The sequence below is a fragment of the Rhincodon typus genome, chromosome 8 (assembly GCF_021869965.1).
Source record: "Rhincodon typus isolate 14 chromosome 8, sRhiTyp1.1, whole genome shotgun sequence".
Classification (NCBI taxonomy): Eukaryota; Metazoa; Chordata; class Chondrichthyes; order Orectolobiformes; family Rhincodontidae; genus Rhincodon; species Rhincodon typus.
Window position 1 is genome coordinate 1,839,185 of NC_063339.1, and position 14,811 is coordinate 1,853,995.

Consider the following 14,811-nt stretch of genomic DNA (forward strand, 5'->3'; position numbering starts at 1 on the left):
CTATCATTGGGGCAAGTGATCTATTTTGGATCTTCTCAAATCAAACATTCTTAGCACCTCTATAATTTTTATACAGAATTGCAACATTTGAGCAGCAAATCGCACCACCTGTCATAAGTGTATAAATTCAAAGGATATTAAGCTGTTGCTAAATTGGATACTCCACTTATCTCTTGTGTTATTTAGTCAAGGTATGCACAATCAATTCTATCATGGACTCGAATCAATTATCTCCCAATGAGGTGAATAATCTTGAATCGAATGACCAGGGTTACAAGTCTTGGCGAAGCTGCTGCATGATTCATTAAATCATTACATCAAAACCTCATGACAATCCTGGCAGCACAATAACAAGATTTCCATCATGTAACACTGCACTGAGAATCTTTAGTCACCTTCCTCTTCTACCCCATAGTCAGCATAATATACAGAAAGGTCTTGAAATGGACAGAATACAGAAGACTTTGATTGAAGACTTCAATAAAAACACACAAGATTTTGTCATTAGGCTGAATAAGGTTCTGTGGAGGTCTGCAAGTTCTGAAGAACTATTTCCACCGTTTAGTAATTTAATTATTAGAGGACATAAGTTTCAGATAATTATCAAAATAACTTTAAGAAATTGGGAGTGTACTTTTATTCTTAGATATTCAGTTAGATATTATATAGAATACCTGATCCAAATAGGTAGAACTAAGAAACATTGATAGCTTTCATGACAAAACTAGATAAATATTTGAAAAGGGATATTTTAAAGGAGCTGAGAAAAGGGCAATGCTAATGGGACTAAGGATGCAGAGTTACCCTTGAAATATTATTAGCTTCCAGCAGGATACAGTGGTTAAAGGCACTGTGCATGTGATACTGAACTCCCCTAAGATCTGATCCCTGGTCTGTGCCCAGTTAAAAATCACATAACACCAGGTTATAGTCCAACAGGTTTGTTTGAAAGCAGTAGCTTTCAGAGTGTTGCTCCTTCCTCAGGTATAGTTAGAGAGGAGGTATCGAGACACAGAATTTATAAGTAAAAGGTCAGAGGATCATGCAACTGATGCGAATGTATTGAATTCATCATTGTGTCTAGTTAGTGAGTCTCAGCTGGGAATCTCCTGCTGGCTTCAGCATCCCTGAACTAGGGAGGTAGCATTATCTAAGGCTCCTGCTCACAGTCTTTTTTCCAGTGGTCCAGTTTCTATTAGGAAAGGATCTGATGTTACTAATGTTCAAATCTTCTGCCAGCTTGTAGTGTGTGGGCTGACCATGTTAAAAAAAAAGCCACTTGAGCAGTGTACCTTAGAGATCCTTGAAGTCTGTAGACATTCACCTCAGCAAGGGCCAGCACCTTATAGGGGAGCAAAACTGGGACAACAAGGTATAATTTACACTGAGGAGATGAAGATGAATTGATTGTTATGTACAGGAAAGCAGTGATTTAACTATTTCTCTTTCATACAGCTGGACGTGGAGGGACATATAGAGGCTGTCAACTTCTTCCTATCTCCACGACAGGTTCACCTCCTGTTGGATATGCTGAGCACCATTCTACTGCCAGGTCAGACTTTAGATAATTTGTTGATCTGTATTTCATATATTTTTACCTTTTGTGAATATAATGTTCCTACATAGTCAACTATGTGACCGACTGTCCACTGTTTGGTCTGGAATCACCATAGGATCCTCACTTCATTTCATCAGTTTTTGTTCTCTTCTTTTTCTTGTATGGCCTGCCTCGCCTAGCCTGTCTGCTTCTGTCTGTCTCGTGCTTTGTCTGCCTGCTGGTCCATCTGTTGCTTTTCTCTCCTCCAACCCCCACCCCAACCTACCTCCAACCCCACCACGAGAGTTTGTGGTCTCTTTATCATCGCAAAATAATTCCTGTGGTTGATCAGGTGATAGATGGCTATTTGCAGAATTGGCCCATGTCCCGAAAATACAGGCAAGCAGTTCTCAGGAAAGAATTTCTGTTGGCCTGATCTGGATCCTCTGGCTGTCCTTCAGAATCCTGGAAGTGAGTCCTTGGCAAAGACCTCACTTATTACCCAACCCCAGTTGTCATCCACTCAGTTTTGTTGGTGTGATGACTGTAGTGTATTCAAGCTCAGACCAGGTAAGGGCATCACATTTCCTTCTCTCAAGTAATTCAGGAAGCTCGTTGGGTTTTTACGACTAATGACAGTTTCATGGACATTTTTAACGAAAGCAGCATTTTATTACTACAAATTTTCAAAGTTAACTTCTCAAAAAGCCATAGTGGGATTTGATCGCCTGCTTTCTGGATTCTTAGTCAATTAGCATAAACACCTCTGTCCTAGTCTCCTTGTAGATATGTTTTACATTATATAAACCGTTTCATTGCAATTTGGTTTGGAGAAACTAGCTTGTTAGTTGGGTTTTATTGCCTGAGGTGAAGTCAGGCTCGGCAGACTACTGTAGACAAAGTGAAGGCTGCAGCAGATGTTTTCCTTTAGTTAGCCTGAAGCTACCTGATTGCAGCAGTTGTTATCTGAAGTGTTACTGGATCTGCACTTGGATTTTACTGCTTTCTGAAATCCATGATTTTTCAGCTTCTAAGGTTGACTGAAGAGCTCAGACTTATAAGGTGGAAGTGCAGCAAAAAGATTTGCTGATGGGTCAGTGCCCATTCATGATGCCACAGAGCTGTGTTTACTCCAGTATTACTACATTCAAAGCTGAGCAAGATTCTTGGATATGAGGATTTTAAGGGACATGAGAGTATGCTGGAAATTTGAGTGGATAAGAATGCTGTGGCTACAAGAGCAGGCCAGAGCTAGGAATAACTCCCCTCCTGACTCTCAAAGTGCCTGTCCACGTGTACAAAATACAAGTCAGAATTGTAATGGCGTCCTTCCCACTTACCTTCAACAACAATGAAAAGGCTTGACACAGCAGCCCGTTTGACTGGCATCACATCCACAAGTATCCATGCAGTAGCAGCAGTGTGTACCATCTAGCAGATAGTCACAGAGTCCTTCAGCATGGAAACAGACCCTTTGGCCCAGCCCAACCCGACCATGCTGACTAGGCTTCCTAAACTGGACTAATCCCATTTGTCTGCATTTGGCCCATACCCCTGTAAGCTTTTCCTATCCATGTACCTGTCCAAATGTCTTTTAAATGTTGTAATTGTACCTGCCTCTACCACTTTCTGTGACAGATTGTTCCATATATGCACTACCCTCTGTGGAAAAGTTGCCCCTCAGGTCCCTTTTAAATCTTTCCCAATCACCTTAAATATGTGCCCTTTAGTTTTGGGCTCCCCTACCTTGGGGAAAAGACCTTGGCTATTCATCTTTTCGATGCCCTTCATAATTTTGTAAACCTCTATAAGGTCACTCCTCAGTTTCCTATGCTCCTGGTGAAAAAGTCCCAGCTTATCCTTCTAACTCAAACCCTCCTATGATGATAACATCCTTATAATTTTCTTTTTTTTTTTTTTTTTTTTTTTTTGCAGCTTTTTCAGTTTAATGGAGGTGATGGCCTAGTGGTATTATCACTGGACTATTAATCCAGACACCTGGATGACATTCTGGGGACCTGGGTTTGAATCCTGCCATGGCAGATGGTGGAATTTAAATTCAATAAATATCTGGAATTAAGAGTCTAACGATGACCATGAATCCATTGTCGATTATTGGAAAAACCCATCTGGTTCACTAGTGTCCTTTTGGGAAGGAAACTGCCATCCTTACCTGGTCTGGTCTACATGTGACTCCAGACCTACAGCAATGTGTTTGACTCTTAACTGCCCTCTGGGCAATTAGGAATGGGCAATAAATACTGCCTAGCCAGCAACGCCCTCACTCCGTGAATGAATGAAGAAGAAAAAAATCCTTTCTATTCCAGAATTGTGCACAGTACTTCAGCTGTGGCCTCACCAATATGTTGTAAGCTGTAAAATGACATCCTAACTCATGTACTCAAGTGTTCTGACAGATGAAGGCAAGCATGCCAAATGCTGCCTTCACCACCCTGCCTACCTGTGACACCACTTCAAAAGAGCTGTGTACCTGCAACCCTGTCTCTCTGTTCAACAACATTCCCCAGGGCCATACCATTAACTGTTAGAAATTTTCCAAAGTTCCTAAGCATCTTCCAAACCCTGAAACACTTCCATTTAGAAGGACAAGAGCAGCAGTTACATGGGAATGTCACCACCTGCAAGAAGTTCTTCAAACCACTCACCATCTTCATTTGGAAATATACTGCCATTCCTTCAGTGTTGCTGAGTCAAAATCCTGCTCCGTTTCTCCAGCATTCTGTTTTTATTCCCTTTTTATTTATACGACTGCGTAGCTAGTGTTTAGATGAAGTTTCGGCAGTGGTTGGACTGAGTCAAAGGCGGAGGCCGGTAATATTGCTGCTATATAAAGAGACAGTTTCAGTGATGATATGGATGAGTGGTTGGATGTTCAGAACAGGGTGAAATAAAACACCAGAACTGCAAACAGACTAGATTAGTTGCACAGTTTCCAGGGAGAGAGATGGAATAATAGAATTGTAGAATGTTACATTACTGAAGGAGGCCATTCGACCTATCGTGTCTATCCCAGATCCTAAAAGAGCATCCTAGCTAGTTCCATTCTCCAGCCCTGTTTCCATAGCCCTCTAAATTCATCACTTTAGAACATAGACACAACTCTCCTTTGAAACCGTCTGTGAAATTCATCCCCTCCTAGGCGATGGCCTAGTGATATTATTGCTGGGCCGTTAATCCAGGGACCCAGATAACGTTCTGGGGACCTGGGTTTGAATCCAGCCACGGCAGATGGTGGAATTTGAATTCAATAAAATATCTGGAATTCAGAATCTAATGATGACCGTGAATCCATTGTCGTTTGTCAGAAAAACCTATCTGGTTCACTAATGTCCTTTAGGGAAGGAAACTGCCATCCTTACCTGGTCTGGCCTACATGTGACTGCAGACCCACAGCAATGTGGTTGACTCTGAACTGCCCTCTGGGTAATTAGGGATGGGCAATAAATGCTGCCTGGTCAGCGACACCCTCATCTTGTGATTGAATTAAAAAAAAAACTCTCTCAGGCAACACATTCCAAATCTTAACAACTCTGAGTGAAGACATCTCTCCATACCTCTTTCCTAGATCATGCTGGCAATCTTGCAATTGTGACTCCTAGTTCCTGACATGTCAAGAGGTGAAATCAGGATACAGTCAGTTCTGATATACAGGGGGTTCTGCTATCACGCGATTGATGGATAGGGGAACGCTATTTCTAGAACGTGAACTTGTGTTGGTTATAATGCGATTTCATCGAGTAGGCATCTTGCTGTCAGGAGCTCTTTGTTAATAATGTCTACAGTGTACTTGTACAGAGCTGTGATTCTGAGAGTCTCAGAGAAATCTCGCAGTCAGCCTTCATTAAAACTTAAAAGAAAGAGGTCAGCAGGTCTGTTATCAGGAAAAGTAGGGTGTAGGGGAGAGTGAAAAACGGTATATCTAACTTACCTTGAAAGGAAACACTGTGAGGCATAGTACCTGGGTACAACAGGAGGCTCCAGCAGCCTATTTAAGTAATTAGTCAGATCATGGTTGACTTGTTTCAACTTGATTTTCCCACCTTTGTTCCATACCCCTCGATACCCTTTGTGGTGTGGTGTCAAGATCGCTGAATTGCTGCTATGGCAACATACACATATGTATGCGTCACAGTCTGGAACTGTGGATAGTGGTGGTAGAGCCTCCAATGTTCTTTTAGTCACACGGCTGGCCAGGAATCTCTCCCAATCTTACAGACTGCCACTGGCAGTGTTGGAAGAATCTGCCGATTGATACTCAGTCTTTTTAAGTCACATTGTGAATGCACCTTCCCTGCCCATGGAGATCTGAAGCAGGAATTGAACCTAGATCTTCTTGCCTAAAGGACGTTAGTGAACGAGATGGGTTTTTCCAACAATTGATAATGGATTCATGGTCACCATTAGATTCTTAATTCCAGATGTATATTGAATTCAAATTCCACCATCTGCCGTGGTAGGATTTGAAACTGGTTCCCCAGAACATTATTCAGGTCTCTGGATTAACAGTCCGGCGATAATACCACTCGACCATTGCCTCCCCAGTGAGGAAACTTTTCACAACCTCAGAATGTTACAAAGAGCTTGACAGCCGCTGAAGTATTTTTGAACTGCAGTCATTGTAGAAAATACAGCAGCTAATTTTCACACAACACTCTCCCACAAGCAACAATGTGATTATGGCCAGACAATCTGTCGTTGTGTTCCTGACTAAGGGATAAGTATTGACCAGGACACCTGGGTAACTATCCTGAGATAACACAGAGCTGGAGGGACAAAGCAGGCCAGGCAGCATCAGAGGAGCAGGAAAGCTGATGTTTTGGGTCCGGACCCTTCTTCAGAAATGGGCCGTTTTTAGCCCATTTCTGAAGAAGCGCCCCGACCTGAAACGTCAGCTTTCCTGCTCCTCTGATGTTACCTGGCTTGCTGTGTTCTTCTAGCTCCACACTATTATGTCAGACTCCAGCATCGGCAGTTCTTACTATCTCTGGGTAACTGTCCTGCACTTTTTGCAAGTATCGAGGACGGTTGTCAATATGAGAAGGAGCTGTGAAGTTGCTGTCACAGTCGGGCCAACCTGTCTGAACAGCTACTGACAGTAGTGCTATCCTTTGTGTTATGCCTTTTTGGTGGTTTGCCCCTAATCCAGCTTTTCCCATAGGCCCAGTTATTTATTTAGTGCGATTTTCTATGACACCATATTGCGCTGGAATGCAACTATCGCGTTATAGGAGAACCCCCTATGCAACTGTTCTGTTCTCGTGCGATCTCGCGTTATAAGAAAATCGTGCAATAGCTGCACCATTTAAACTAATGGGGTCGGAATCACGTTATAGTCAGTACAGGTAGGGAAAGTTCACATTCTATAAATAACGGTCAAAATTCTTCAATCGCATTAAAGCTAATAGGCATTGAAGAAACTTACAATATATCAGAACAGACTGCATCCTTGTTTACCCTGTCAAAATGTGCATAATTTTGAACACCTCAATAAGGTCACCTCTTAATCTTCTTTGGTCCAAGAAGAGTAAGCCCAGTCTCTCTCATCTTTCCTTGTATCTAAAAATCCCTCATTCCTGGTATCAATACGCCTGGTGGCATAGTCCGTAGTAGGGACCAAAGGCAATAAATTTGGTCTTCCCAATATTTGATTCAAAGAAACCTCTGCCAGTTGAGTACTGGAGTTTGGATTAGCAGTCGTGAAAATTTGTGGACAGTAGTTGAGAGAGATTATGGTAAGGCAAAGCTGGTTCTTTGTCAATGGACAACTGATGCAATAGATTTTGGATGAAGTCACTGAGGTGTGGTATGTAGATATGAACAGTCAGGAATCAAGGATAGATCCTTGGGAGTCATGATGCCAGAGCAGGAGACAAAGCTGTTGCTGGTGATTGTCTGGTTATGTTTAGATTGATAAGAATGGAATCAGGTGAGTTGCAGTCCCAAAGCTGAGCACCAATGTTAAACCTGTTTGTAACCTGGGCTGAGGGACTGTTGTGGCGCAGTGGTAGTTTCCTGACCTCTGGTCGGCTTGTTTGCCGTGCAGAGTGATGCTAACAGTGAAGGTTCACAGCCTGTACCAGCTGAGGTAAACCATGAAGATCTTTAAAGCTTGCCCCTTACCTGAGGCATGGTGACCCTCTGGTTAGGCTCACCACCAGCCATCCCTCTAATATGAGAGAGCTGCCCTGTGATCCTCTGAGACCATGGTCACTTTACCTTAACTCTGGACCAGAATTGGTGTGCATATGCAGTTGCTAGTGACACCAGGTGTCACAGGCAGATGGTGGAATTTGAATTCAATAAATACCTGAGCCTGGATAGATCTCTGGGCAGGTCTGGCAGATGGTGATTGGGAGAAGAAGTCTAGTGCCAAGGTTGCCAGCATGAGAACAGTCACTCTCCAACCAGCACAGAAAGGTGAGATCCTGAAGGTCCATGTCATGCCAGATTGTAATTCCATCCCATTCTTTCTAACATTTCACAGAGCACACTCCTTAATCTCGATCACATCATTTCCACCAATCAGAGAGGTGGCATGGTGGCTCAGTGGTTAGCAATGCTGCCTCACAGCGCTAGGGACCTGGGTTTGATTGCACCATCGGGCAACTGTCTGTGTGGAGTTTGCACATTCTCCCCGTGTATGCATGGGTTTCCTCTGGTTTCTTCCCACTGTCCAAAGATGTGCTGGTTAGGTGCATTGGCTTCCATCTAGTTTCAGGCCAAAAGCCATGTTGATGCCATCAAAGGACTACCTCAGGGAAATTGAAGGAATAGTGTCTCCAGTTACATGCTGGAAGAGAAAGATCCCATTGATGATATCCTGGTCATATGTACACTGGCCAAAGTAAAGCCAGTGAACAAATATGCTGCACGCAGGGAGCTGGAGTTTGTGAAGTGGTTCAACCTTAAGAGCCAGGTGTGAACATGTCGTTCAACAAAGATAAAGTTCAAGCATCTGGGTGAAATCTGCATTTAATATGAAATTATCTGCCCTTATTAACAGTTTCTTGCTGCGGTGCATCTTATACCCTACCATATTGACCCTAATACATGGCCAACCAAACATGATGAAATCCTGTTGGAGATACAAGGCTCCCTACAAAACCTTTGCTTATATTTTTGGGTGTGCCTGTTCATGAAGTACTAGAATAATAAACTGTGACCAATTACAACAATTCACCTCCAAGTTTGGCTGGACTTGCTTCCTATCACCAAAAGTGAACCATGAGGTGGTACCCTCTGGAAATTGGACACCTTATTCAGAAAGAGCCAGGGTGTCACGGTGGTGGACATTTCAGTTCAGAATGAGAATGACAACACTCGTAACATGGGAAGAAAGGAAGGCAAAATGTCAACACTTTGGATTAGAAAACATGCAACTGACCAAGTCTCTGATCTCAACCACTTTGGCTTTGTGCTGGACAACAGAGCAAACGGCTTGAATGTAACAACAGCATCGTGAAATTCCTTAAGAGAGTCGTCAAGTGAAAGATGAAGCGATGAGCAAAACTGCCCAGCTTGTAGCTAGAGGTGGCTAACATTGGTGTCTAGGTGCCAGGGTCTGGTGAAAGAGCCAACATGGTGCAAAAACAAATAAAATGGGGGTGATAAAGAAAATGATGATTCAGTTTCACAAAATGCAGGGCTTAATTATTCATGGTGTATGGTAATGGGTTACTCCCATAATATTCAAAACATGTCAAATTGTGTTAATGTTCTTGGACTGCTAACAAGAATGGCCCTCAGGTCCACGATTCTCTTAGCACAGACCTTCACGTTTGGTAACTTGTAAGGAAAACCCAACTCAGTGTAATACTTTGGTTAACTAATAGACTTTTGTTCCCATGTCTGAAAACTCAAAAAGACAATGGTGTGAGCATTTGAAAACACTAAAAGCAGGCTTGCTGACCATTCACAATCAGGTGCAGTCTAATAGATACACATATTTCTTTTATAATTGATGTCAATGGTTTGCTGAAACTGAAACAATTATTTAACTGTCTTTGGTTTGCGGTTGTTGACTTGCTCGCTGAGCTGGTAAGTTTGTTTGCAGACGTTTCATCACCATACTAGGTACCATCATCAGTGCACGTCCGGTGAAGCGTCGGTGTTCTACCGTGCTTGTTATTTATGCGTCTCAGTTTGCTGGAGTGGGTGGCATCATTTCTGGATTTGTTTCTTAGTGGTTGGTATTTTGTTAATGGAGTTCCGGTTTGAGCGCCAGGCCTCTAGGAATTCTCGTGTGTGTCTTGGGTTGGCTTGTCCTGGGATGGCTACGTTGTGCCAGTTAAATTAGTGTCCCTCTTTGTCCATGTGTATTGAAATAAGTGATAGTTGGTCATGTTTTTTTTCTTTACTCATTCACGGAATAAGGGCGTCGCTGGCTAGACGGCATTTATTGTCTCTTGGTACCTAGTTGGTGTTCGTGAATCCTGCTGGCTAGTTTCCTTCCTGTTTGCCCTATGTAATATTTTTGGCAGTCTTTGCATAGTATCTTGTAAGTAACTTGTAAACAACCCACTTCACCTTCAATGGCAAGGTATATGGACAAATCAACGGAGCACCCATGGGATCACCGATATCAGGATTAATAGTGGAAGCCATAATGCAAAGACTGGAATGGACAACCCTTCCCATCATCCAATCAAAACTATGGATCCGCTATGTGGATTGCACCTTTGTCATTATCAAATGCTCTAAAGTGGAGGAAACCCATCTACTCCATCAACATCCTCACCAGCATAAAATTCAACAGGGAAGAGGAGAACAACAATGGACTTCCTTTCCTGGCTGTAATGGTCGAACGTATAGCCAATGGTGAGCTCCAGACCAGTGCACACAGGAAGGCCACCCATACGGATTAGGTACTCAACTACAATAGCAATCATCTCAATGCTCACAAACCGAGCTGCATCAAAACACTGTTCAAGTGAGCCACAACACACTGCAGCACCCCGGAGCTGCGCAAAGCTGAGGAAGAACACGTATACAGCATCTTTAGAAACAACGGTTACCTGAAAAGCGTAGTCTGCCGATACCTACACAACAGACCACAAACAGGAAGGCACAACATGTCCAGCGACATAAGCCCCCCTACTGTACATTACGGACATATGAGATGACCACCAGATTACACCGTCCCCTAGGATTCACGGTAGCTTACAAACTGACAGCTACACTTCAACAGCCACTGACGAGAGTAAAGGATCCGACAACAAAACAGAACCAACGTCATTTACAAGATACCACGCAAAGACTACCAAAAGCGTTACATAGGCCAAACCAGAAGGAAACAAGCCATCAGGATTCACAAACACCAACTAGCTACCAAGAGACATGACCAACTATCACTCATTTCAATACACTTGGACAAAGAGGGACGCCAATTCGACTGGGACAATGTAGCTATCCCAGGACAAGCCAACCCAAGACATGCACGAGAATTCCTGGAAGCCTGGACTCAAACCGGAACTCCATTAACAAACCTGTAGAGCTGGACCCCACATACCAACTACTAAGAAGCAAATCCGGAAGTGATGCCACCCACCCCAGCAAGTCAAGATACATAAATAACAAGCAGGACAGAACACCAACGCTTCACCAGAGGTGCACTGATGATGGTACCTAGTATGGTGACGAAATGTCTGCAAACAAACTTACCAGCTCAGCGAGCAAATCAACAACCCGAGCCCCACAAATCTTCTCAAAATCCTTGTCTTTGGTTTGTTCAGGGTGTGCCGAGGCAACAACTGTTCCATCAAAGAGCCGGAGAAATCGGCCAATGCAGCAGGAAGATCAGTATCTGATTCAAATGGAACTCAACCGATTCATGCAGAAGGAAAAGGGTTCCCCTGGCATCTCAGCAGAGCAAAGCTATTATGAGACAGAAACCGTTCGAACAACTTCAAGCAGAGGTATGATGCAAACTCAAAGTTACAACGTCAACCAAAACAAACCAACTTTAGGAAGCACAGCTTTGCGTTGACATCTCATACACACTCTCAAATACAATGTTGTGAGAATGTAAAGATTAGGAGAGAATAGGTCATATGGTCCTTAAAGCCTACTCCATCATCCAGTAAAACCATGATTGATCTATGACTTTAAATCCATTTTTTTTCCCCTTAGAGTTCAAAAATCTATCCACTCAGCCTTCAACATACTCAATGACTGAGCATCCCCAGTCCTCTGGGTTAGAGAATGGCAGCATTTCACAGCCTCTGAGTGAAAATTTTTCTCCTTATTTCAGTCAAAAATGGCTGACCCCATATCCTGAGAACTGTGGACGTTTTTGACTTCAGCCCAGGTAAACAGCCTCTAATCTGCTACCCTTGTCAAACCTTATAATAATCTGGTATGCTGTGTACAATTGCAGCAAGACTTCCTTACTCTTGTACTTGCCCCCATATGCCCGGTTATGTGCAGCTGGGACTATTCACCTTCACTATCATGCATGCTCACTCAATCAATGGTAGCCCCTGTTCACTCTTTTTGCTAAGGTTGATTAACTCCGTTAAGAATAGGGAGGATGAATGTTTTAGCACTTAGCTCAATCAAATATGTCTTCAGGCAGATTAAGTTGAATGTTCATTTCTGAATTGTTATTTACATTTTCATTTCTCACAGCAGAAGATGATGTCTTCTTCTCAATGGCAGACATGGAAATGTCAAACAGTGTGGCATCTCTTCCACCCCTTGGAGAGCCAACAATTGATATGGAGTTATCGTTGAGTAGCACACATGCCAACTCAACTGGCAGTTCTCCACAGAGCACACCAGGGGTAAGTGAGGGAGAATGAATGCCATCATACGTGAAATGTTGTTATTTCTCTGATAGTCCTTATTCTATCCAGGGGTAATTGAGAAACATCATGTAGCAGTCAATATGTAAAAGATTGTTATCCGAACCACACTGAACCTGACCATCACAATGTGTATAATTGACAACACTTGCTATATAATTCTATGCAGCTGGTAATGTGATTGTTATTGTGGTATTGTCCTTATGTAAGGTGTAGCAACCCCAAGTTTGAAAGTTCAAATTTTGTTATGGCAGGTTGCAAAATTGGATTAAAGAGATCTGGTAATTTTGTGGGCTGGTACCAGAAAATTGATGGATTGTCATTAAGCCCCAACTATTTTGCTAACACACTTAGAGTCATAGAGTCATACAGCATGGAATCTGACCCTTCGGCCCAACTCTTTACTCTGACCAGACATCCTAATCTAACCAAATCCTTCTAAACCCCTTCTATTCATATACTCATCCAGATGCCTTTTAAATGTTGTAAGTGTACCAGCCTCCTCTGGCTGCTAGTTCCATACATGTACCACCCTCTGCCCCTCAGGTCCCTTCTAATCTTTCCCTTCTCACATTAAACCTGTGCCCTCTTTGGACTCCCCTACCCTGGCAGAAAAAACCTTGGCTATTCATCCTATCCCTGCCCCTCATGATTTTATAAACCTCTATAAGGTCACCCCGCAGTCTCCAATACTCCAGGGGAGAAAAGGTCCCCAGCCTATTGAGCCTTTCTATTTATCTCAAATCCTCCAATCCCAGCAAGATCCTTGTAAGTTTTTTTCTGAAACCATTCAAGTTTAACAACATCCTTCCTGTAGCAGGGAGATCAGAACTGAATGCAGTATTTTAAAAGTGGCCTCACCAATGTCCTCCAAAACAATATTTCATCTAACTGGTCTTGGTTTATGCTCAACATCAGCTTTGTCTCTTCTCTCTTCATCAACTTTTATCAGTTCATACTTCTGTTCCTTTCTTTCCTGTGTGCTTATCCAACTTCTGATTGAATGTACCAACCTTAAAGAGCAAAGAAAGCCCAAGGGTCCCACTACGCTGACATTACCAAATTCAGGGAAGGAAATCTGCCACCTTTGTATGTTCTGGGTAATGTGACTCCAGCCGTGCTGGAGAGCATGTCTTTTATAGTGGGCTAGCAACCCATTCTGAGACTTGCTAAAGTGAAAGTTTGACAAGATTCCTTTATTGTAGCCCCCTAAGTTTGGACTTGCCCACCAGCTGAAATATTTCCTTCACAGCTGCTTTATGAAACCCTTAATGTAATTTTAAAGACCTCAATCAGGTCACCATTCAGACTGTTTTCTGGAGACAAGATCCCTATCCTGTTCTGTCTCTCCTGTTAGTTGTAATTAAAGAGAAATTGTATACAGCGATCACTGGAGGGCATTAATTAAGATCTGTCTTGGATATACTTAGAGAGGCTTGTGGAAACTGGAGTTGTTAATTGTTATGTTTCACTGCTGAGCAAACATTAAACTAGTTAAGATTGGCTCCAGTACTGTCCCTACTCAACTAATTTTCTGGTGTATGAGTTATCTCTCAGTTCTGGCATTATCCTTGTAAATCTTCATTGCATCTTTTCCAGTGCCTTACAATCTTTTTCATAATTAGGGAGAACAGAACCACACGTAGCTTTGCAGATGTGGTCTGATGTATGTTTTGTTCAAGTTTCGTGTAATAATTTTATTAATCTAGAAATGAGGCCAGCTGTTGGTTTGTTCTTTTATGTAATTAATTGTGACTTGTCAGTGTCATCCATATGTTGAGAGTAACTGTTTTTTACTCTAAACATTATCCAAAACTAAGGCATCAAATTAATTTTTCTACTTGTTTTAGTTTTCCACATCATGGGACGATTACCTGGATCACTCTGGGCAAGGTGGCCGGGCGGTACAGGAGTCAGCGTTTAACTCGAAAGAGTTACCCATAATACAGAGACCTCTCCGACCCAGCAGTAAGTTATAGACGGAACTGTTCCACATAAGTATGTACTACTCAGTTCAATTGAAGCAGGGTACTAGGACGGCACTTCAACTATGAAATGTTCAGCTTTGGTCAAGTGAGAATTCTGAAAGTGCTGCATGTCAAAGTGGATATCACTGTTGATGAGCAAGGCATGAAGATTGTTGTTGAGGAATTGTAGTTAAATGTGACTATCCTACTCCACAACCTCCACTCAGTATTGGTGGATGCTATAAATCCTTTTAAGGTATTACCTTGAGAGGACTCGAGTTGCACAGCAAGAGCTTGAGCTGAAGATTTCCTGCCACAGGACATGAAACAAATTACCAGCAAAAGGCATTGAAGTGGTCAGTGCAGTGATTTCGTAACTGCAGCACTGCACTGAGGATGTTCCTGGGTTTTCAACCATGGCCTTTTGTGTGTTGAATCAGTGCCAAGTCTTACCAGGATATTGCTGGGACTGGGCAGTTTCTCC

General features: G+C 42.7%; 1 protein-coding gene across 8 annotated transcripts in view; it reads left to right on the forward strand.

The window, feature by feature from the left end:
- The window catches only part of LOC109922496 (autophagy-related protein 2 homolog B), a 97,678-nt gene that overhangs the window by 18,866 nt on the left and 64,001 nt on the right, over nucleotides 1-14,811 (forward strand). For 3 of the 8 annotated variants that reach the window (XM_048600055.1, XM_048600052.1, XM_048600056.1), the window contains exons 7-10: nucleotides 1,456-1,552; nucleotides 11,290-11,472; nucleotides 12,185-12,339; nucleotides 14,211-14,328. In XM_048600055.1, coding sequence (XP_048456012.1) covers nucleotides 1,456-1,552; nucleotides 11,290-11,472; nucleotides 12,185-12,339; nucleotides 14,211-14,328 — 553 coding nt within the window. Of the gene's footprint in view, nucleotides 1-1,455; nucleotides 1,553-11,289; nucleotides 11,473-11,835; nucleotides 11,865-12,184; nucleotides 12,340-14,210; nucleotides 14,329-14,811 lie in introns of those variants that run through there. The other 5 variants (XM_048600053.1, XM_048600060.1, XM_048600057.1 and 2 more) reach the window with 4 other exon arrangements.